General features: G+C 41.1%; 1 protein-coding gene across 2 annotated transcripts in view; it reads left to right on the plus strand.

Moving 5' to 3' along the window:
* The window catches only part of LOC126262466 (protein KRI1 homolog), a 93,506-nt gene that overhangs the window by 14,534 nt on the left and 53,080 nt on the right, over positions 1-25,892 (plus strand). For both annotated transcript variants that reach the window (XM_049959125.1, XM_049959124.1), the window contains exons 2-3: positions 322-621; positions 7,482-7,660. In XM_049959125.1, the coding sequence (XP_049815082.1) occupies positions 322-621; positions 7,482-7,660 (479 nt within the window). The remainder of the gene's footprint in view (positions 1-321; positions 622-7,481; positions 7,661-25,892) is intronic.

The following is a 25,892-nucleotide window of genomic DNA, read 5'->3' on the forward strand; positions in this document are numbered from 1 at the left end:
GATTATTTTGTATTTTCGTGGAAGTTTTAACAAGGCAATTTAATGTTTCTGTTTGCACATTCTATATTTTTATTTTCCTGTTGACGTTCTGCTATAGAGACAGTGGAGGCACATTCAAAATGAGCAAAATGCAATTTGGATCTGGCTATACATATTTAAGTTTTCCGTACCCTGTATTTCCTAAGCCAGGTGCCAGGATAGTACCTTTGAAGAGAACATTATTTCCTTCCACATCCTCTGCAACACCAAGTTTCTATTCCACCTGTAATGACATTGTCACCAGTGAGACAGTAAACCCTATACTATTATTTTTATTTTCAGTAAAGGATCGATATGGTGATGATGATGCAGAAGACAGCTCAAGTTCTTCAGAAGAAGAAGATGAAAATGCAGAGCAGTTAACAAAAGAAATTGAAAAAAGCTTTTTTAAAACACTGTCATGTTTGAAAAAGAAGGACCCTCGGATTTATGACCCAAACATCAATTTTTTTAATAATGAAGTTATCTCCAGCGAGCTCAATTCAATTACAACTAAAAAAGAAAAGGAAGAGAAGCCATTGTTTCTCAGAGATTATGAGAGAAAGATTATAACTGAGAAAGGAGGGAAACTGAGTGATGATGGTATGATTTTTGAGTAACTGTAATTGGTTTTACCATTTAAAATAATATTTATTGAATTTCCACTCAAAAATTATAATAGGCAGTCAAATGAAAATGAGACAGATGTAAAAGAAAAAAAAAGTAATTAAACTGTTTATTTCAAAAGTAACCTGTAACTATTACTACTTTTTTTCCACTTTAAGACAAGACACTCAATGCCCTCATGGTAAAATGTGTGCAGTTGCCTGTGGTACCATGTTCATGCTCAGGCATGCATTTCTTAGTCCAAAGCAAATTAAAGGCCATGAATGTATTTTTTTAGGACCCCAAAAATATGCAAATCACATGGGGGGAGATCAGGACTGTATGGATGGTCTGTAAGGGCTTCTCAGCGTAGTCGAAATGGCCTTGTTGACATGTAGACTTGCCCATCCTCCATATAATCTCGATCTCTCCCTGTGTGATTTCCATATTTTTGGAGCCCTGAAGAAAGACTTTCATGGCCGTCAGTTTGCTTCAGTGTTAACAGTTATGTTGATTACTTTTTAAATAATAAGTAGTCTACTTAATTTTTCCCATCTACCTCATTTTCATTTGACTGCCCCTCATATTACATTTAAAGCCACCAGTTTAAATCATCACAGTGCCCTGTTTTGCACTGTTGAGCTTTGAGACCTTTTGTGCACAGCCTACACGTGAAGAAATAAATTGCTTCCTCACCTGTAGAATTAATCATTCACTTTATAGCTAAGTTTCCCAGATAAGAAACTGCTTGAAGATTAAAATTTAGAGTCTGACTGGAACACTATTTTAATGTGCCCAAAAGGATCATACCTCATCAGTTGTTTTTACATCAGGTTCCATATGCTCTTTCGTAGTTCAGCATTTGAACTTGCCACATCCCTGACACACACACACACACACACACACACACACACACACACACGAGTCTGAACTGAATGCAGTATTATTGATGCTGCATAGCAAGTGTTCATTGTACAGCTGCATGACAAATGAACGGAAATTAAATAGGACCCAGTATTTGCAGATGTGGGTCAGTATTACCTTTGAAAACTGCTATTTTTGTTTTAAGATACAAGTAACACACATATATAAGCAATCTAGTACAACTGAGGTAACCACAGTTTCTTTTTTAAAGGAAACAGCAAAATTCTACCTAACTTACTTGATTAAATTTAGTTGGCGTAAGCATTAACCCATTAAGTCCCAAATTAATTTTTTTTTAAATTGAATTTTTTATTCCTTAATTTTAATGTACATAGTGTATGAACCACAATAAGTACAAAAGTAGCCAAAGAATATTTATACATGCTGATATAATGGCCATCCTCAAAATAGGACGCTGGGGTCTAACAGTATCGTATAGCATACTAAACTGTATTCAAGTCTTAACTATTTATTTCTAGTGAAATGGTACAAAACACTTCACACACAGTATTACACAGCATTTAACAACACAATGTTTTTGGTTTCCCATTGCATTTAGCTATTACACATCATCTTTGCGTGCTTCTTTTGTCCATCATATGACCAATTCCATCAAACCTGATGTCTGGTATCACTCTCAACTGACTTGATGGGTATTCCATTGGACGTCCAATATTCAGTCTTCCAGTGTCCAATTTCAGGTATGTAACTGTAACAGCACGTCTGAAATCCAATAAATCCAGTGCATTTTTCCCATGTACTATTCTGTAGAAGAGCCAGGCATTTACAAGGGCCATTTCCAGCATACGTGTAAATAGGACCCAGTACCATTTTTCCCTCTAATTACCATTGCATATATTCCAACTAACCAGTCATGGTGGTCAACACCTCCCATGTACGCATTATATGACTTCAAAACGCAGGTTGTTGCACTTGTGTCTTCTTACTTGTTTGTCTACTGTACCACGTAGCTGCTCCCAAAGGTTCAACTTCGTCAAAATTTGTACCAATTGTAACACATCTGTTGTCGTGCCATCGAACAAATAAGACTTCACCATTCCTGTCGAACTGGTAGTCATAGTTTCCTCGAACTGTCTTTTTCAGTTCGTTGATGCTCAGTAGTGGACAGTCACCAACTCGATTCTCTCTGACAATCCCAGTTTCTCGAAAACCCAAATTTCTCAGATGAATCAGATCTCTACTAGTGAAGAAATTGTCAAAGTACACACAATGATTCTCGGGTTTTTCAATGCAGTCCAGCATGTTTAGGACTGCTCTTGATCCCAATAGTAGGTCATCCTTTGCAGTATCTTCTGGATCCTTTCCACAGTATAAATCAAATTTGAAACAGTAGCCACTTGCTCCACAAAGAGACCACAACTTATAGCCAAATCTAATAGGCTTGCCTCGGATAAACTGTTTCAGCCCACTTCATCCATAGCATTTGACTATCATTTCATCAATGGACGAATTTTCCTCCAATATTCCAAATTTTTGAAAATATTCATTTATCATTTTCAAGAGAGGTCTAATTTTGAATCTGCAATCGTGTTTGTTTTCATTGACTAAGTCATTATCTTGAAAAAGAAGCAATGTTTTCAACTTCTGATATTTATTCCTTGACATAGCTGTCTTTATAATTGGTATGCCAACATCTTCATCTTCAGACCAGTATAGCTTCTCAGCAGGGAGCTTATGGTAGCCAGCAAAAAGAAGAAATCTGACAAAGACCTTCACTTCTTCAACTGTGAGGATAAAATCCTGCATATTCTTCATATTTACTGCATATCTCACAGTTTCTTTCACTATGAACTCGTATATGTTTTCGTTCATCAGTTCTTCAAATATATCCTTCGGAGTCTAGGAAGAAAGTTGTTCCTTCAATTCCTCTCTCTTTGTGCTGATGTCATGTTCACTAGTTTGAGACAGATTTGTATAAACTGGAGGTGTCTTTCTCCAATTGCTTTTCTCACAGTAAGACGTCTCTTCTTCAATTTACTTCTGAAAACTTGGCATGTACTTGGCAGTGAAGTTTTACATACAGTTTCTTCGTTATTCTCTGATGCAACATAATGTAATTCAATAGCCCCTGGCACATCTGAGACTTCCACGGTTCCAGTAACATAGTCTGGACCTTCTTCTTCGTCGGTCATACAGTCTACTTCAGGAGGACATACTGTGATATCAATATGGTCTTGATCATCTGACACCGCATTATAGAATGCGCCACTGTTTATTATTTCTTTGTTAGTGAGGTATCTATCTCGTCTGAAGGCCATTGTAATCTATATAAAATGAAATGAAATAAAATGTAATAAAATAAAGTGAAATGAAAGAATAATACATTAGCACAAAGTACAGAAAAGGGAATGTGTAAATACCTCTGTCCATCTGGAACTGTATTATTTACTAATGGGTAACATATTCATACAAATAACTGAAATGATAACACCAAGTCCCAGTGTCCTATTTCGAGTACACCAAATGTTATAACAATGGAAAGCAATGAATATAACTCCAGTTGAGCTAACAATGCAAGTAGTTTAAAAGACACATTGTTGACTATAAATAATCACAAAAAGATCTTTGCTACATATTTCAAATATTACTAAGTTGTCGATAAAGTAAATACCTGTAAGAACGAAAAGTGTGCCTTAGTATTGAATAATCAATTAATGGTAGGATTTATTGCTTTTAATTTCCTTTAAGCATACAGTTGTTATAAAAAGCATCAACAAATGAAGTAGAACAGTAATAGTTGCAAATTAATAATTTATTGTGTATTTATAAATAAATACACTCCTGGAAATTGAAATAAGAACACCGTGAATTCATTGTCCCAGGAAGGGGATACTTGATTGACACATTCCTGGGGTCAGATACATCACATGATCACACTGACAAAACCACAGGCACATAGACACAGGCAACAGAGCATGCACAATGTCGGCACTAGTACAGTGTATATCCACCTTTCGCAGCAATGCAGGCTGCTATTCTCCCATGGAGACGATCGTAGAGATGCTGGACGTAGTCCTGTGGAACGGCTTGCCATGCCATTTCCACCTGGCGCCTCAGTTGGACCAGCGTTCGTGCTGGACGTGCAGACCGCGTGAGACGACGCTTCATCCAGTCCCAAACATGCTCAATGGGGGACAGATCCGGAGATCTTGCTGGCCAGGGTAGTTGACTTACACCTTCTAGAGCACGTTGGGTGGCACGGGATACATGCGGACGTGCATTGTCCTGTTGGAACAGCAAGTTCCCTTGCCGGTCTAGGAATGGTAGAACGATGGGTTCGATGACGGTTTGGATGTACCGTGCACTATTCAGTGTCCCCTCGACGATCACCAGTGGTGTACGGCCAGTGTAGGAGATCGCTCCCCACACCATGATGCCGGGTGTTGGCCCTGTGTGCCTCGGTCGTATGCAGTCCTGATTGTGGCGCTCACCTGCACGGCGCCAAACACGCATACGACCATCATTGGCACCAAGGCAGAAGCGACTCTCATCGCTGAAGAAGACACGTCTCCATTCGTCCCTCCATTCACGCCTGTCGCGACACCACTGGAGGCGGGCTGCACGATGTTGGGGCGTGAGCGGAAGACGGCCTAACGGTGTGCGGGACCGTAGCCCAGCTTCATGGAGACGGTTGCGAATGGTCCTCGCCGATACCCCAGGAGCAACAGTGTCCCTAATTTGCTGGGAAGTGGCGGTGCGGTCCCCTACGGCACTGCGTAGGATCCTACGGTCTTGGCGTGCATCCGTGCGTCGCTGCGGTCCGGTCCCAGGTCGACGGGCACGTGCACCTTCCGCCGACCACTGGCGACAACATCGATGTACTGTGGAGACCTCACGCCCCACGTGTTGAGCAATTCGGCGGTACGTCCACCCGGCCTCCCGCATGCCCACTATATGCCCTTGCTCAAAGTCCGTCAACTGCACATACGGTTCACGTCCACACTGTCGCGGCATGCTACCAGTGTTAAAGACTGCGATGGAGCTCCGTATGCCACGGCAAACTGGCTGACACTGACGGCGGCGGTGCACAAATGCTGCGCAGCTAGCGCCATTCGACGGCCAACACCGCGGTTCCTGGTGTGTCCGCTGTGCCGTGCGTGTGATCATTGCTTGTACAGCCCTCTCGCAGTGTCCGGAGCAAGTATGGTGGGTCTGACACACCGGTGTCAATGTGTTCTTTTTTCCATTTCCAGGAGTGTATGTGCTCTGTCCTCAAAATAGGACACTGGTGCTTAATGTGTTAATAGCATTAAGCAATATAGTGATAGTTTATTGTTAATACAGTATACTTATCAGTATATAAAATAAGGGGAAGGCAACCACTCACATGTAGCATATTGAAGTGTGATGACGAAAGATGTTCATGATGTGTAGTAATAAAGAAATGTGTGGAAGATATTATTACAATAAGTGCAGCTAGGAGAACAGTTTGAACCCATTACTTGTACAATAAAAGACGGTGAGTGAGCGTCTCCACCTGCCGTATGAGGCTGGTTGTTCCTTGACATGACACTTTTAAGGTTTTCGAAAGACAAGGAGAAAAACAAGAAGGATCATGCCCGTAATGGACACTGTGTCAAATGACTTTTCAGTTGGCGTATGTAAGGTACTACTTCTTCTCTTGCTTTTGCACAAACCACATAGGCCTATGTATAAGATGATCTGTCAACCCACTTAGTATATGAGATTGTGTTGTTGTAAAAGTAAATGTGAATACAGAAATTTTAAAATTCAGTTGTTTGCATTATTCGAGTAGCTTGGAGGACAAATAACGCTCTCTTTCAGCATCCACCTGCACACAAGGAGAAGAAGTCCTGTGAAGATTTCTGGAAGACAGCTGGATAAAACAGACTAGCTGGTCCACCTCAGCAAACATCAAGAAAAGGCAACTGAAAAAAATCTTATTAAAGAAAGATACTGATGTCAAATGTTAGAGTCTTACAGATCACACACAAGAAATGGAGCCCTGAAGCCATATGGAAATACAGTAAAACTTAGTTAACACTAATTCGAAGGGACCAAAAAAATCAGGAGTTCGTGTTAAAAAATTTGTGTTAAGTGAAAAACACAGAAGGTAGAGATGCTTACTTGCTATCCTGCCTTGTTAATGTGATGGGTTCAAGACTCTGCTATCTGTCATATTGATTCAATTCACAGTGGGATGTCCCAACACTTACTACGGAATGTCACAAACATCTTCTGTCACCACGGAAGCCTGGGAGTGGGACATGTCATTTCATAAAAATGTCATATCACACTTCAGTAATCATTGGGGTAATTCATAACTGATGTTCAGTTTTTATTCTGCAATTTCCTGGAACTAATTACAGTCTATGTTGTATACTGAAAATGTGTTAATGTATTTATTCTTTAGACAGAGTAAGGGTAGTAATTTGACACAGTGGTTATCCTAGATGGCTGCTTTTTCTGCTGGCAGTTGATAAATACTGAGCTGATTTCTTGTCTCAGTCTTGAATATATGTGTTTCAAAAACAACAAGGAATTGGTGAATATCATTGCCTTCTTACAGAAGATAATGTCATATATGTGTTCTGACACTTTTATGTGGATAATGTGAACTGATTTATAAGATTGCTGCTAATAAAGGAATGCAATGGACAGAACAAATGTGTAGGAACTCAGGAATGGTAGTTACTGGATAAAATAACCTCAAGAGGATTGACTTGTTAGAATGGTGGGTTCATCCTGTTACTTTTTTCTGGTGCCAGCTAAATGATTGTTTGCATTTCCTAGAACTGAGTACTGTCTCTGATTAATGAATGTGAGGTTAGTGTGGATTTTTCACTATGGTTAACTGTGTTTAAAATCAATTATTTCAATATGTGTAACTCTACTCTTAGTTTCATTTGCCTTGGAAATAATGTAATATTGGTACCCATCTCTAATTACAGAGGAGGATTCATCTTCTGAAAGTAAAAAGGCCTTACGACCTGAGTCTCCCACATTAATTGAGGAGCAGAAAGCCATTAAGGAAAGTTTTAAAAATGCTCTTGAAGATACCGATGAAGATGAAGATAAGGGAAGCTGGGGAGGACTATTTCAACAAAGGAAAAAAACAAAAGAAGAACTTGTATGTCACGTTGTTCTAATTTCCTTTTTGTAAATATAAATTTGAATTGTTTTAATAGCTGAAACCTGTAGTTTAATAATGTATTTCTTATTTTTATTCATTATTGACAAAATATTGTCTTGACTTCAGGCTTTTACCATATGTATATTACATTGACAATTATGAGATCCCTCTTTACTATGACACTGTGAAATCCATGTATTTGGAAAATGAGGGCTGTTATAACGTCAAGTTTAACATATATTTCAGAACGACACAACACATATAAGTCACAGAGTAAGTTAACAAGCAAGACATGTGTTCATGTTAGCATTCGAATGAGCACTGAGTCCCAATCTAGTGGCCGCTGCTCGGCTGGCCGATTAGGTGGCGCAGCTGCTGCATGGCTGGCAGACAGCGCCGCACGTAGAGGACGCGCGTAATTGCTCGGCAGCGCTTTGAATGATTGGCGAGTCACAACACTTCCCCCCCCCCCCCCCCCCCTTTGAAATTGGTGCACTAGTCTTGATGGAGGTGTCCTGGAGATGGCTAACGTCCACAGGCGTTGTTTGACTCGCTGTAAAGTCTCGAGGAGGAGGCTTCCCGTACGGACGGAAGTGTCCCCGATGATAATGGGTTGAGATGACAGGAGACGCAGGGGTCGAATCTGCTGGGGCCCCATGCACCAATCTGTCCGTTGCGGCAAGTCCAGTTGATATGACAGGAGACATGGGCGATGTGTCGGCGTCCGTTGGAGGAGGAGGCGAGTAGATTTGCTCTGACAGAGGATGGTCATCCGGTTCCTGCATGGGCATGTCTCCTAGTGGCGTCCGTTCTTGTGCTGGCATCGCGATGACGGTGAGAGGGCTGCGTTGTGAGTATTGAGAGATGCCAAGATCCCGAGTGTCAGGTAGAGCCAAAGGTGGTGTAGCGGCATTCGGAACAGGCATTGCCGGCACACGAGGCTGAAGTTGGTCCGAATGACGCACTGCAACACCCGTGTCCGTCTGGATTTCCTACAGGCGTCTGCCACGGTGTCGTAAGATGCGGCCCGGGCTCCATTTTGGCTGCCTGCCATATCCCCGTACCCAGACGAGGTGGTCGGCAGTGAACTGGCCAAGTGAAGGCACCCGCGGCCGTGAGGTGGAAGGCCGCAGAAGATGAAGTAGCCTGCGGGGCTGTCAGCCATGTAAGAGCTCAGCCGGGCTGTGGTCGCCCATGGGGGTGAAACGGTAAGACGCCAGAAACTGGAGAAGCGCATCATCAGCAGCAGAAGAAGTCAGAAGTTTCTGCATCTGAGCCTTAAATGTGTGGACCAGTCGTTCAGCCTCACCGTTGGATTGTGGATGGAACGGCGGGGCCATGACATGCATAACGCCGTGACGAGCACAAAAATCCGCAAATTCGGAAGAGGCAAATTGCGGACCATTATCAGTAACAAGAGTAGAGGGGAGGCCTGCCAAGGAAAAAATGTGGGCGAGAGCACTGGTGGTTGCCGCGGTGGTAGGCGACTTGCAACGGACAATGAAAGGAAAGTTAGAGTAGGCATCAATTACGAGGAGCCAATAAGTACCTAAAAAGGATCCCGCGAAGTCAGCATGAATGCGCTCCCAGGGCTTCTCAGGCGAAGGCCACGGTGACAAAGATGACTTCGGGGCAGCGGCCTGTGATGCACAAGGGCCGCGGGCAGCGACCATGTGTGCTATTTCAGAGTCGATGCCAGGCCAGTACACATGACGGCGCGCCAGAGATTTTGTGCGAGACACACCCCAGTGCTCTTGGTGAAGGAGGCGCAAGACCGAAGCACGCAAAGACGCAGGTACCACGACACGCGGCGAAGCATCGTCAGTGGAAAGGAGGATAACACCATCCCTAGCTGTGAGGCGGTAGCGCAAAGCGCAGTAGTTCCGCAGCGGATCAGAAGTCTTAGCGGACGGGCAATCTGGCCAACCCTTCTGAATACAGTGTAAAACCCGGGAGAGGGTAGGGTCAGAACCCGTAGCAGCCGCCAGCCTGTCCTCAGTGATGGGGAACCCGTCCACAACCCGCTGTTCGGCAACACCCAGGTGGAAACACAAAAGTTCGTCCCTATTGAATGCCTGATCAGGACCCATGGGAAGGCGAGACAGAGCTTCAGCATTTGCATGTTGAGCCGTTGGCCGGAAATGAATCTCATAATTGAAACGAGACAAATAAAGAGCCCACTGCTGGAGGCGGTGTGCAGCCTTGTCGGGAAGTGATGTTGATGGATGAAACAAGGAAACAAGTGGTTTGTGATCCGTAACAAGATGAAATTTTGAGCCATAGAGAAAAACACCAAACTTATGAAGAGCATAAATAATGGCCAAAGCTTCTTTTTCAATTTGAGAATACTTTTGTTGAGCATTCGTGAGCGTTTTGGAGGCAGAAGCAATGGGTTGTTCCGAACCGTCAGAAAAACGGTGCGCAAGGACTGCACCGACCCCGTATTGAGAGGCGTCTGTGGCAAGAACAAGATGTTGGCCAGGTCGATAAGTAGCCAGGCATGGGGCCTGTTTCAGCATAGTCTTCAATTTCTGGAAAGCCGCATTGCATGACGTGGACCAGTGAAAAGGCACGTTTTTATGCAGCAGGCGATGCAACGGCTGAGCCACCAAAGCCGCAGACGGTAAAAACTTGTGATAGTATGCTATTTTCCCCAAGAAGGCCTGCAGTTCTTTAACAGATGTAGGGCGAGGAAGGGCATCGATCGCAGTGACAGTTTGCTGAAGCAGACGGATACTATCCCGAGAGAGTTGAAACCCCAAGTACGTGATAGATGCCTGAAAAAATTGTGATATCTGAAGATTACACTTAAGACTGGCAGTCTGTAAGACATGAAAAAGTGTGCGGAGATTTTGAAGATGTTCTTCAGTGGTGGAGCCAGTGACAACAATGTCGTCCATGTAATTGATACACCCAGGGACTGGGATCAATAATTGCTCCAAGAATCGCTGAAAGAGAGCAGGGGCGCTAGCAACCCCGAATGGCAAGCGTTGGTATTGATAGAGGCCGAAAGGCGTGTTAAGGACCAGAAACTGCCGGGAAGCAGCGTCGAGAGGAAGTTGATGATAAGCTTCTGACAGGTCAATTTTAGAAAAATACTGGCCTCCAGCAAGTTTAGTGAACAGTTCTTCAGGACGGGGCATAGGGTAAGTGTCGATGAGGCATTGAGCATTTACAGTGACTTTGAAATCGCCACAGAGACGAATATCACCATTTGGCTTGGCAACGACAACGACAGGAGAGGGGACCACTCACTGGAAGTGACAGGAAGCAAGACCACTGAAGTAGTGAGACGATCCAACTCCCGTTTTACCCGATCACGAAGGGCCACAGGAATGGGCCGAGCCCGAAAAAACTTAGGCCGAGCAGTGGGTTTGAGCATGATATGAGTTTCAAAGTCGTTTGCACGGCCTAACCCAGGAGAAAAAAGGGACGAAAACGTCGTCGACAAGGAATCCAGTTGAGCATAAGGAATAGCATCAGAGACAATATTGACAGAGTCATCTATGGAAAACCCAAAAACGCGAAAGGCATCGAAACCTAAAAGATTTTCTGCGTTCCTCTGGTCGACCACAAATATGGGAACAGTGTGAACGATGGATTTGTAAGATACCTCAGCATGAAACTGTCCCAAGAGAGAAATCTTCTGTTTATTGTACGTCCGTAATTGCCGAGTGACAGGTGACAGGAGTGGAGAACCCAACTGAAGATACGTCTGAGAATTAATCATAGTGGCAGCAGAACCGGTATCCACCTGCATGCGAACATCTCGACCAAGGATTTGGACAGTGAGGAATAACTTCCCTGAAAGGGAAGAAGTGCAGTTGACAGACAACACAGAATCAGAATCAGCATCATGTTCATGAACATCATGTATGCGGTCGGATTTGAAAACGGAAGACACATGACCTTTCTTTTTGCAATTGTGACACACAGCCCAACGTTGGGGACAATCCTCGCGTGAATGTTTCGTAAAACACCACGGACATGAAGGAAGTTGCCGGGGGTTTTGCTGCAGTTTCTTAGTGGGTTGTTTACGGTTAGGCCGAGGCTGCGCGTGGGAGCGCACTGCGGCCACGTCGGCCGGCGGGGACGCACCGCACGCGTCGTCAACAGCGCACAGAGGTTGTATTTCCCCGACATCACCCCATGCCTCTATTTGCGCCCCAGCAGCGCGAGAAATTTCAAAAGACTGCGCAATGGAGAGAACTTCATCTAGAGTTGGATTTGCCAACTGAAGGGCACGTTGCCGAACGTCTTTGTCGGGCGCCGACCGGATAATAGCATCCCGTACCATGGAATCGGCATAGGACTCTTTGTGAACGTCAGTAACAAATTGACACTTTCGACTGAGGCCGTGAAGTTCAGCAGCCCAAGCGCGATAGGATTGATCGGTTGTTTTTGACAACGATAAAAGGCAACACAAGAGGCTACCACATGCGTTTGCTTTTGAAAATAGACAGACAGAAGTGAGCACATTTCAGCAAAGGACAAAGGCGCAGGATCCTTCAAAGGAGCCAATTGCGACAACAACCGATACATTTGAAGTGAAATCCAGGAAAGGAACAGAGAATTAAATGGTTGTTCGTCCGTGACATGAAATGCCAAAAAGTGCTGTCGAAGACGTTTTTCATAATCAGACCAGTCTTCCGCCATCTCATCGTAAGGAGGAAAAGGAGATACAGCCAACGACGAGAAACGCCCCGCATTTGACGCCGTGACCAAATTGCGAATCGCTGCCGTTAGAAGTGTTTGCTGTTCAAGGAGATTTTGCAATAGTTGCTCGACAGTAGCCATGGAACCCTGTGGGTCAACAGTGAAAAGGAAAAATCCACTACCTCGTCGCCAATTGTTATAACGTCAAGTTTAACAAATATACTTCAGAACAGCACAACACATACAAGTCACAGAGTAAGTTAACAAGCAAGACATGTGTACACGTTAGCCATCGAATGAGCACTGAGTCCCAGTTTAGCGGCCGCTGCTTGGCTGGCCGCTTAGGTGGCGCAGCTGCTGCATGGCTGGCACGTAGAGGACGCGCGTAATTGCGCGGTGGCACTTTGAATGATCAGCGAGTCACAACAAGGGCACTAGGCTAGATTTTCAAATCTATATTTTGTCATTATAGCTGAAAATAGAATTTGGGGTGAAACATGTTCATTGTGAAAAACTGATGTTTAAAACACATCCATGTAGTCTGAAGATGGTGTCATTTAAACAGTGAAATAACCCATCGGCTATTTCAGCATCATAGTCATGAAAGCCTTAAGTATCCGCTTCATCAACTCTTCCTCGATGATGACCCAGCTGCACATTTACGCATACATACATAGATTGCGGCCTCATCAGACCACGATTATAACACCAATACTGTGTTTTATTCCTAAGTGCAAGATGAGTTAAGGGTGAAGCTGGCTAAGTTAATGAAAGTGAAAACACCTGGCTGTGATGGTATCCACATACACATTCTTTAGCAACAGCACTGCAGAGTGTACCCTGCTCTTCAGTGTTAAATGAAGAATTGCAATTGGATTAGGTAATCGAATTGTGGAAGACCATGAGAGCAGTAATCTGAAGTCAAGAACTCCTTGAAACATAAATCCTGCAGATATACTTGAATTATAAACAACCTGGCTGAGGTCTAATGGTGCCTCCTATGTGACAAACTTCAGGCACATGGAGCTACACGGGCTCAGCCAGTGTATTTCGGTTTCTGACAGAGTAGGTCAATAGATAGTGTCATAAATTAGACACTCAGCATAGTAGACAGAAACACTTTCAAGTTAGCAATGGTAATTATGATCAATATCACAGTCACCTTTGTTATTTTTGGTGGCCCACATTGACACACTGAATACAGGCATGCTCAGTTAATTTTACCTGAGTTCTTTGGCCAACAAAGCGAACAATTATCTGCTTATGGAGGTTGGCCAAATGCATGACCCTGACTAATGCTTGTTCATTGGGGTGGGTCGCACGCTGTCAAACTTGTGCCCTGCAACTAAACTAATAGAAAATGAGTAGTTTTTGCAACTGATTCTGAGTGTGGCAAGTTTGTGAATAAAACAAGAAAAATAATTGATTAATCATAAATAACTATTATATTCAATTATGATTGATAATGGGAAGTTGCACCAGTGATTTAAGTTTTGAAGAACTGATTGATTATCCTTCCATTAAAAATATCATAAATAGAATAGTGTCCTTACAAAAAGTATGCAGAAACAGTGTTGAAGAAGAAAAGAAGACAATAATAGTATAGTAGAGCTGTGGTAATTCAAGCCCCATTGTTTCGAGGTACCGTGTAATTCGAGCAGGCCTTAAGATAATTAAAATTTTACATAAAACTAGAATAAAAACTCATTTTCATATATTGTCCGCAACTACATTTTATGCACTTTTGAATGTGTTACATTTGAACTTTCCTTCAATTTTATTATACGATAAAGGTAAAACTGTTCGACTTAGGGTTTTCATTTGTAATGCACAGAAATAACCTCGGCTGCAGACTGCTAATGCATTTCTATTACAGATGGACAGGTACCATTTGGTTTCAAGGGGTGCCTTTGCTCTTTCTTTCTCAACCATCCACTAACTGGGACCAACTGACAGTCAGTTGTACAGTGCATACCATCTTTATTGTTACCCCTAATGTTGTGCCTACTCAGCACCAGTAACAGTCCAATACACATTTTACAACATTAGCTGACGTTGTTGTACGTACTGTAGTTGGTTGTGTAGTAACATCTGTAATGTAGTGAGCCCGTGTGCGTCACTTAAACTGTTGTGTATATGTACAGTGTACTGTACATATGCAACTGTGTTTTGTAATGTTTTAATTATTACGTTACAATGAGTGCTAGGAGAAGGAGAAAATTTGTGCCATTGAATATGAAACTGGAGACTTCGAAAAGATGAAACAAAGGAGAAACATTAAAAAACTTGGTGTTGAGTATGAAGTTGGTGAAGTGATAGCTGGAGATTGGCATAGAAACAGAGACAAAATTGAGAAGTTTTCATCAAACAAGTGTTCTGTTTCGTCATTTGAATGGAATACAATGAAGAAATCTGAGTATGAACAAATGAGAAACCTTTTTGTTTAGTTTACTCAACAAAGACAAAAAGGAAATCCAATTTTACAGCCTATTCTCTAAGAAAAAGCTGTATTTTTTTTTAAAATGAGTTAAAGGATGGTGAGGATGATTTTGCTGCAAGTTCAGGATGGTTGGGCAGGTGGAAGAAGTGATACAACATAAGGCAGCTTGAAATTAGTGGTGAAAAACTTTCTGAGGGTTCTCAAACTGTTACATAGTCTTGTGAGAAATTAAGAAAAATTATACAAGAAGAAACTCGTACTCCTGACGAATCGTATAACTGTGATGAAACAGGGCTCAATTATAAAATGCTTCTATCTAAAACCCTAGCTTCAGAAGAAGAAAAGTGTGCCCTGGGCTACAAAAAATTTAGAGAGAGCTTAATAGTTCTTGCTGCATTGAATGCAAATGGAGACCATAAACTGAAGCTGCTGGTAATAGATATGTCTGTTAAGCCTAGAGCTTTAAAAAATATCACTGCTTCTGCACTGCCTATTAAATATGTCCATTGAAAATCTGCTTGGATGAACAAAAATATTTTTAAGAAGTGGTTTTTCAAATATTGTGTTCAAAAGATACCTAAAGAAAAAATGCTTGCGTTCCAAAGCAATCTGAACACTTGAGAACGCTAGTTTTTACTTAGAAAAGGAAGAGTTACCGTGTAATGGTATTCACACATTCTTCTTATCCCCTAACATGGTAAATATAATGCAGCCTGTGGACCAAGGTATTTTAAAATGCCTTAAAAAATGGCATCATTGTTGTTTGCTTCAGACGCTTCTACAAACAACAGAAGGTGAATGAACCATCAAAGAATTTCTATAAAAAAAAAAAAAACTATCAAAAAAGATGTAGTCTACAGGATAGCAGATTCATGGCTTGAAATAATGGGGGAGATACTAAAAAAGTCTTGGAACCAGATTTTACGGAATGAAACAGATACCTACAGCACAGACGAAAATGACTTACCCTTGACAGAACTTGATAATGCTGGATGTACAAATGTGATGTTTCAGAATGGATGCACAGTGATGAACAGTTTCAAGTGACCTATCTTGCAATTGTTGAAATGGTTAGTGAACCAGTTGAAGACAGTGACAACAAGGAGTTGCCTGAAGAAACTGTACCAGTGATCACTGACACCGAGGGTTTGGCTGTGCTAGATGTGGCATTGCATTATATCGAGCAACAAGCGAAAGCTTCTCTAACTGACACCATGCTTCTTAGAAGATGGTGTGTCATTGAGGCTAAAAAATGAGGTTCTAATTTAAAACAAATGACTATGGACAATTTGTTTAAAATGTAATGTATATTTTTGCAACCTGGGAATGTGTGCCCTTGTATGTACACAGAACACACTGTATTGTTTTTATTTATTTTTGATCATTATTGTTGTCATTAAACATTTATTCATGATTTACCCATTGATTTAGTAATGTTTCTGTATTATCTGAGTTTTTTGTAATTCAAGGTAGCCTCAGCCCCAGGTAACTTGAATTACAGGGGTTCTACTGTGAGTGTGAAGTTAAATTTCCATATGTGTGACCAGAGTGCAGGCGGATTTCCTTGACCAACTACTTATTGCTAATGTGGGTAATATAAAGCCCCATAGCACAGTAACTATTCATAAACCACCAGCTAACCCATACAGTTAGTAGTATGTTACACAAATTATAATTTTTTTAAGCATAATGAAGTTTTCTAGGTTAACCAGTAACAATTATTAAAAGATATGGAAGTAATTCTAAGTCCTGTTCTGCTCACAGTGACACACTCACGAAATTGGGAGCGCCAACAGGCTCCATGGTTCTAAGTTTAGACCCCTATCAATTTTTTCTAAGTTAAAAGCTAAAGTAGTGAGTGACCACTTGCCACCCAATTTCCGTCTCTTGACTACTGCAAAACACCTCAGATAGATCCACGTGCACAAGTTAGTGTCTCGTCAACTCGGAATAGAAATGATCCTCAGCATGCCTGAATGTGACCTTACATGCTAATACGAGCTCGCTGAAATACAGCAACATTAACAAATTGGTATACCTTTCAGATTACAAGTAAATTATATATAATAAGTACATGTTAAATGGCACACCTTTTTTTGTAGGTCATTTTCTGATCTTACAAAATAACCTAATCCTAATGGTTCATTCATAAACAATATAAGTACATATCATGCACAAATCTGCTTAGTACTTACAACAGAGAAAACACACTGAAATATATGAATGTGCATTAACATGGCTTGTTCATAAGGAACATCTTTATGTAATGGTGATTTCAGAATAAGCATAAGTTGCACCTTTTACAATTAGTTAATTAACACAGCAAGCTAAGCACTATACATATGGACATATTGGTAAACAGGACAAAGATATAGTTACAATGTACTGCATTCATTATGATTGTGTGGGTGGAGGAATCAGTCTGACAGATCTGCATAATTAGATGTTATTAAAATACTTCATCATTTAGGCTGTATTTCAGATAGCAATGTGTGACAATTTGTGACTATAGCTGACTCCCTCAGCTATCATTTTATATCTTGACAGTAATTATCACTCAGTGTGTTTACTAGTTATTAATTTTTCAAAGGGTTTTCTAATAATGTTAATAAATTGTGCTGATATAGCTTGTGTAATTTTTGTAGCATAATTATCATTCAAGTGGTAATGTTCACTGTCACGATCTCCCTGGTTATGTATGAATAACTAGTAAAACATTCCTGTGACATTGTTACTTAATTTCAGAACTGTCGGCCTTAGTCATCCGTCCTATAGATTTCAAACTCCTCCATCTTTGCCATGTTCAAACCCAGATGATATTTCTCATGTTTACCAAACACTTCCTCTGACAATTTGGCTATGGGAATTATCTTAGATACTCTAGAGAATGAAGGCTGTAATGTGTAAGAGTAGATGAGGAAGTGGTGTGAGGATCAGATGAGGAAGTGGTGTGAAAGAAACAAACTAATGATTGCATTGCAACAGAACTGTCTACATTGTGTTTAAAGGTAGATTATCAGTAACTATAAATCCAATATAAGGAAATACCTCCATATCTAGAAAAATGACATGCAGATACCTTGAGGTATAGAGTAATGAGAAAATATAATTGGATAGATAAAAAATCTACTCGCCAAGTGGCGGCAGCAGCAGCTGCAGCAGGACGACAGATATAAAAAAAAGGTTTTACGTACGCAGGCTTTCAGAGCCAGTGGCTCCTTCTTCTGGCAGAAAGGTTGAAGGGGAAGGAAGAGGGATGAAGGAGAAGGACTGGAGAAGTTTAAGAAAAGGGGTAGAGTTTGTAGAATTCACCCAGAACCCTAGATCAGGGGAGACTTACTGGATGGAAACCTGAGAGTTTAAAGGTGTAATACAGGATAATGTGCAAGACAGAGATTACTGATAAAACAATTTGCAAGATTTAATAAGAGTGAAAAGCTAAGTGCATTGTACGTGATAGAGACAGGTCAGAAAATGAAAGGTGTAGGAAACCAAAACAGAGTGAAGAAAGGAGTAGTTGCTGTGAAGAAACTTGGAGACAAAGGAAATTAACATAAATTACAGCCAGCTGGGTGACAATAACTAAGGTCATGCTGTAGCACTAGTTCTCATCTGCGGAGTTTTGAGAAACTGGTGTCTGGGGGAAGAATCAAGGTGGCACATGTGATGAAACAGGAACTGAGGTCACAACTGTCATGTTGTAGAGCAACAGGATTTCTATTTTGCCTGTACACTCTCTCTACTTACGCCCATTCATCCTAGCTGATAACTTGGAGTCTGGGGGAAGAATCCAGATGGCACATGTGGTGCAAAAGGCACCAAGGTCACAGCTGTGCTGTAGATCATGCTCTGCAACAGGATATTGTATGTTGCTGGTATACACCCTCTGCCTCAGCTCATTCATCCTAACATAACTTGGTGGTAGTCATGCTGGTGTAAAAGGCCGAACAGTGTTTATGTTGTTGTTGTTGTGGTCTTCAGTCCTGAGACTGGTTTGATGCAGCTCTCCATGCTACTCTATCCTGTGCAAGCTTCTTCATCTCCCAGTACCTACTGCAACCTACATCCTTCTGAATCTGCTTAGTGTATTCATCTCTTGGTCTCCCCCTACGATTTTTACCCTCCACGCTGCCCTCCAATACTAAATTGGTGATCCCTTGATGCCTCAGAACATGTCCTATCAACCGATCCCTTCTTCTGGTCAAGTTGTGCCACAAACTCCTCCTCTCCCCAATCCTATTCAGTACCTCCTCATTAGTTATGTGATCTACCCATCTAATCTTCAGCATTCTTCTGTAGCACCACATTTCGAAAGCTTCTATTCTCTTCTTGTCCAAACTATTTACCGTCCATGTTTCACTTCCATACATGGCTACACTCCATACAAATACTTTCAGAAATGACTTCCTGACACTTAAATCTATACTCGATGTTAACAAATTTCTCTTCTTCAGAAACGCTTTCCTTGCCATTGCCAGTCTACATTTTATATCCTCTCTACTTCGACCATCATCAATTATTTTGCTCCCCAAATAGCAAAACTCCTTTACTACTTTAAGTGTCTCATTTCCTAATCTAATACCCTCAACATCACCCGACTTATTTCGACTACATTCCATTATCCTCGTTTTGCTTTTGTTGATGTTCATCTTATATCCTCCCTTCAAGACACCATCCATTCCGTTCAACTGCTCTTCCAAGTCCTTTGCTGTCTCTGACAGAATTACAATGTCATCGGCGAACCTCAAAGCTTTTATTTCTTCTCCATGGATTTTAATACCTACTCCGAATTTTTCTTTTGTTTCCTTTACTGCTTGCTCAATATACAGATTGAATAACTTCGGGGAGAGGCTACAACTCTGTCTTACTCCCTTCCCAACCACTGCTTCCCTTTCATGTCCCTCGACTCTTATAACTGCCATCTGGTTTCTGTACAAATTGTAAATAGCCTTTCGCTCCCTGTATTTTACCCCTGCCACCTTTAGAATTTGAAAGAGAGTATTCCAGTCAACATTGTCAAAAGCTTTCTCTAAGTCTACAAATGCTAGAAACGTAGGTTTGCCTTTCCTTAATCTTTCTTCTAAGATAAGTCGTAAGGTCAGTATTGCCTCACGTGTTCCAGTATTTCTACGGAATCCAAACTGATCTTCCCCGAGGTCGGCTTCTACTAGTTTTTCCATTCGTCTGTAAAGAATTCGTGTTAGTATTTTGCAGCTGTGGCTTATTAAACTGATTGTTCGGTAATTCTCACATCTGTCAACACCTGCTTTCTTTGGGATTGGAATTATTATATTCTTCTTGAAGTCTGAGGGTATTTCGCCTGTTTCATACATCTTGCTCACCAGATGGTAGAGTTTTGTCAGGACTGGCTCTCCCAAGGCCGTCAGTAGTTCCAGTGGAATGTTGTCTACTCTGGGGGCCTTGTTTCGACTCAGGTCTCTCAGTGCTCTTTCAGACTCTTCACGCAGTATCGTATCTCCCATTTCATCTTCATCTACATCCTCTTCCATTTCCATAATATTGTCCTCAAGTACATCGCCCTTGTATAGACCCTCTATATACTCCTTCCACCTTTCTGCTTTCCCTTCTTTGCTTAGAACTGGGTTTCCATCTGAGCTCTTGATGCTCATACAAGTGGTTCTCTTATCTCCAAAGGTCTCTTTAATTTTCCTGTAGGCAGTATCTATCTTACCCCTAGTGAGATAAGCCTCTACATCCTTACATTTGTCCTCTAGCCATCCCTGCTTAGCCATTTTGCACTTCCTGTCGATCTCATTTTTGAGACATTTGTATTCCTTTTTGCCTGCTTCATTTACTGCATTTTTATATTTTCTCCTTTGATCAATTAAATTCAGTATTTCTTCTGTTACCCAAGGATTTCTACTAGCCCTCATCTTTTTACCTACTTGATCCTCTGCTGCCTTCACTACTTCATCCCTCAAAGATACCCATTCTTCTTCTACTTTATTTCTTTCCCCCATTCCTGTCAATTGTTCCCTTATGCTCTCCCTGGAACTCTCTACAACCTCTGGTTCTTTCAGTTTATCCAGGTCCCATTTCCTTAAATTCCCACCTTTTTGCAGTTTCTTCAGTTTTAATCTACAGGTCATAACCAATAGATTGTGGTCAGAGTCCACATCTGCCCCTGGAAATGTCTTACAATTTAAAACCTGGTTCATAAATCTCTGTCTTACCAGTATATAATCTATCTGATACCTTTTAGTATCTCCAGGGTTCTTCCATGCATGCAACCTTCTATCATGATTCTTAAACCAAGTGTTAGCTATGATTAAGTTGTGCTCTGCGCAAAATTCTACCAGGCGGCTTCCTCTTTCATTTCTTAGCCCCAATCCATATTCACCTACTACGTTTCCTTCTCTCCCTTTTCCTACTGACGAATTCCAGTCACCCATGACTATTAAATTTTCGTCTCCCTTCACTATCAGAATAATTTCTTTTATTTCATCATACATTTCTTCAATTTCTTCATCATCTGCAGAGCTAGTTGGCATATAAACTTGTACTACTGTAGTAGGTGTGGGCTTCGTATCTATCTTGGCCACAATAATGCGTTCACTAAGCTGTTTGTAGTAGCTTACCCGCGTTCCTATTTTCCTATTCATTATTAAACCTACTCCTGCATTACCCCTATTTGACTTTGTGTTTATAACCCTGTAGTCACCTGACCAGAAGTCTTGTTCCTCCTGCCACCGAACTTCACTAATTCCCACTATATCTAACTTTAACCTATCCATTTCCCTTTTCAAATTTTCTAACCTACCTGCCCGATTAAGGGACCTGACGTTCCACGTTCCGATCCATAGAACGCCAGTTTTCTTTCTCCCGATAATGACATCCTCTTGAGTAGTCCCCGCCCAGAGATCCGAATGGGGGACTATTTTACCTCCGGAATATTTTATCCAAGAGGACGCCATCATCATTTAATCATACAGTAAAGGTTCATGCCCTCGGGAAAAATTACGGCTGTAGTTTCCCCTTGCTTTCAGCCGTTCGCAGTACCAGCACAGCAAGGCCGTTTTGGTTATTGTTACAAGGCCAGATCAGTCAATCATCCAGACTGTTGCCCTTGCAACTACTGAAAAGGCTGCTGCCCCTCTTCAGGAACCACACGTTTGTCTGGCCTCTCAACAGATACCCCTCCGATGTGGTTGTACTTACGTTACGGCTATCTGTATCGCTGAGGCACGCAAGCCTCCCCACCAACGGCAAGTGTTTATGTAACAGCTGGTATATGAATTGTCATTTCACAGGTGGCTTTCCCTTTGACATTGTATGTTTTGCCAATTACATGGCTGGCATAGGTGGCAGTAGGACGGCATGTAGCACAAGTTTTGCAGCTGTAGTGTGGGGAGATAGGTGCAGAAGGAGTGTAGGGTCTAACAAGGATATTGCGGAGCTTGGGAGGGTGACGTAAAGTTATTCTAGGTGGCTAGATCTCATTTCAGCACATGATTTTAGGAAATCATGGCCATGTGGAAACAGCTGATTAATAAATTCAAGACCAGAGTAATACTGAATGACAATTATGTGCTTTGAAGTTGTTTTTTGGAGGGATCAGCAACACCAGGATTGGATGTGATGGCCCGGGAAATCTGCTTTTGAACTAGCCTGGTGGGGTAATTATGTATAGTGAAGACTGAGGTAAGAATGGTGGTGTATTGCCGTAAAGAGTCCTCATCCAAACAAATACATTTGCCTTAAATGCCAAGGCTATATCTGAGGGAACATTTGACGTGGAAAGGCAAGTGTCAAAATGTAAGTACTGTTTTTTTTTATCAGTTACATATAATGCACTTAGCTTTACAATCTTATTAACTCGTGCATGTTGTTTTAGCTGCAATCTCTCTTTTGCACGTTACCATGTCTTCCACCTTTAAACTATCAGGCTTTAAAATCTCGTCCAGTGCAGTCTCCAACAACAGCCTTTCCTTCTCATTCCGTCCAGTAAGTCTCCCCTGATCTAAGGTTCTGGGTGACTTTTCCGAACTCTACCCGTTTTCCTAAACCTCTCCAGTCATTTTCCTTCACTCTTCTTTTTTCCCCCTTCAACCCTTCTGCCAGAAGAAGTAGCCACTGGCTCTGTAAGCTTGCAGACGTAAAACCTTTTTTACATGTGTGTCTCCTGCTGCTGCTGCTTGGTGAGTAGATTTTTTTGTTTCTCAGATTACGTTACGGGACTAATGAGAAACTTGCAGCAGCTTGGTGAGTAGATTTTTGTGTGTCTCAGATTACGTTACGGGACTAATGAGAAACATAGTGATGGTGATCACATGTCAGCAGTAGTGGATAAGACTTCTGAAATGAGTGTATGGCATAAGATAACAGCTATCGGACTACTGTTTTCAGGGTACCACTGTCCACCATAAAAGCATACCACAGTGCTATATTGAATGTGACAGTTTTGGAGCGAGCATATAGGTGGACTGACTCTGCATTGAATGATGTAGAATAGCTGTGCATGAAGGACAGAGAGTTGAACTAGTAAGGGTATCTGGGGCTGTTTGAAACACTCTGTTGGAGTGTATGTGGCCCTTTGATTATACCCTTGATACTATCACTATTATGTAAATTGTTGCTTGATACTGTATAAGGAAAGGAAATATAAAAAACTACCAGAAAATATGGAATTAAAAGTAAACTACAATTTGAAATAAATAAAATAAAATAAAATTGTAGGCAGGATACCTGGTGAAATGGTCACTTTCTCTTCCTGAACGCCTGGGAAGGGCTGAAAATGCACTGTATATGTTCCATACAAGGCTTGGTGCATCTTTTGACATGACGTGGTCCTTATCCATATCATCTTGAATGACTTGAGCTTGGGCAGTGAGGATATTGCGAGCGTCGAAACATAACAACTCCAGAAAATGTTGTCTTCACTGCATGTTATTCTGCATGAGACAGAACATTCCATTTCTGTCTGATTTGTACACAACTTGTAGTTGACCCCAAAAAGTGATATTATTTAGGCAGCTAACTGTGGGATTTACACTCAGTTTATATTTCAAGGCCACAACTCCATGTGACTGCAGTGGGGACTTACGTATATTTCTTCCTGTTTTCTGTCCATTCTTTTCCCTTGCTGTCTTTTAGTTAAGTTTCTTTATTTTTCACATCATTCATATGCTTTAGAAGAAGCAGTAGAAAACTGCACAACCACTAATGGAACTGTTACTCTTCATCCCATTATTGTACTTCCAGACTGCATTCTAGGAGTATATACAGACTGTGATTGAATTTTTGATTGTATATAATTTTATTATTGTAACTGTGATTATTTGTTGGTCATTAAGGAACTGTATGATCTGTTGTAGTATCTAGACAGCAGACCGTAAGGTTCTAGCAGCAAATAAGTAAAAAAAAAAATCCTTAAGGTTGACTCCACATGACCATCACAAAGTATGCATCACTTCTGAAATCTGTTCTTGTCTCTGTTAAAATGCACCCATGACACATTTACTTAAGTTTTGGCACACTGATCCTGTGATGGTGGATCTGTGAGAGTATTTAGATAAATTTGTATTTTGATTATGTTGCTGCCTGTGTTTCCACAAGTGGGTATGAAATGCAAGATTGGTACTGTAATCTGCATTGAACCAAAATAATCGTGGTATCACTAGTTTCAAAATGTGTGATCCCATTCTGGCATGTTACACAGTGTCTTCATGGCAACCAATACCTCACTGCCATAAGCGCATTGCTACTTTAATGGCTGTTTTGTGTGTGTCATCTTTGGTTCAGACAGATATTTTTCTGTTGCAGTGCCATTTATAATGAGATGTGATTATGCAGTGGGTAACATTCATGTGGATAGTCCGACATCTGATATTACTATCCTAGACATTTGAATCTGCCAGCCCTTCATGGTTTGGTTCAGTTTAGTTGACTAATATACATTGTCATCAGGTAGGCTGAGTTAAGTAGTGTCAGTATTGCCCAGCATTAATTCTGTTTCAAGCCTACTGATATGAATGCCATCATTCCCCAACGCCTTTGTCCAAGGTGTTTGGATATGATTTTACATATCTGTAATAATGTTTATACAATATTCAGCTACAATGTAGGCTCGGAGCTTACCATATTAATAATTGAATCACATGCTAAAAGAATTTCTCTAGCTCAGTACATGGCAGCTATAGATTCTGTTTGTTGCTAGACATCTTTTCTATTGCACTTCTTCCGTCTCTAGTGACCTTAATGCTGATGGAACATTAAAATCTGATCTTCCTTCCTTTATTATTATTTTCGCAGCACATACTGCATCTGTGGTACTTTTGCCTACGGTAATACCAAATTAGTGTTTTGTTATTGTTAGTAGAATTTACTTATTTATGATTCTTTCCCAGATTTTTAGAGATCCACAACAGATATACTTCACTTCTTTATAGTTTACACAATGATTCACACTGCCTTTGCTTTAATAGAAAAGAAGGAACATTAGGCTTTGATGTTGCACAGTTTTAGTAGAAAGGTACCAGTAGTATTTTCTTCTATTCATCTGAAATTACTCTACATTACAAGATGTTTTTTAAGAATTCTGTGAGATGTGCGATGTCATCTAGTGTGAGGATTTTCCGTTGTTGGCAGGGCAGTCTATTTGTGTCATAGCATTTTCTCAATTTACCCTTCTTCTTAAATACTGTTTTTACAATTGCTAAATTTTGCGACAGCAAGTTCCAGAATCTTAACCTCTACAATATTTTGGTTAGCTTAACTAAACCCACCATGAAAGTCACTGTACTCAGCTTTATCTTTGCCCACATTATCATTTAGGTCTCTACATAATAGGTCTTGTTCTTCTTGTGGTGTATTTTAAAAATGAGTGTGTAGGTCTCCCAAAACTCCAGTTTCAGTCACTCTGCTTCTTGGCATATGACTTGTGGTGCATATGTAGATAAGATATTTAGGCAGAATTTTTTCATCCACATTTATTTTTATTGAATTGATATGGTCACTTGTTTACAGTACTGCTAAAGTGGTTATCCATGATTACATTGACTGTGTCTGTTGTTGTCAAATCCATTAAAAATTGTTTTAAACCTTTCCGTATCCATCTCTACATAACTAATTTAAATCTTGTCTCTTGAATACAGTATACATTTATATATCTTC

This window comes from Schistocerca nitens, chromosome 6, assembly GCF_023898315.1.
Source record: "Schistocerca nitens isolate TAMUIC-IGC-003100 chromosome 6, iqSchNite1.1, whole genome shotgun sequence".
NCBI lineage: Eukaryota > Metazoa > Arthropoda > Insecta > Orthoptera > Acrididae > Schistocerca > Schistocerca nitens.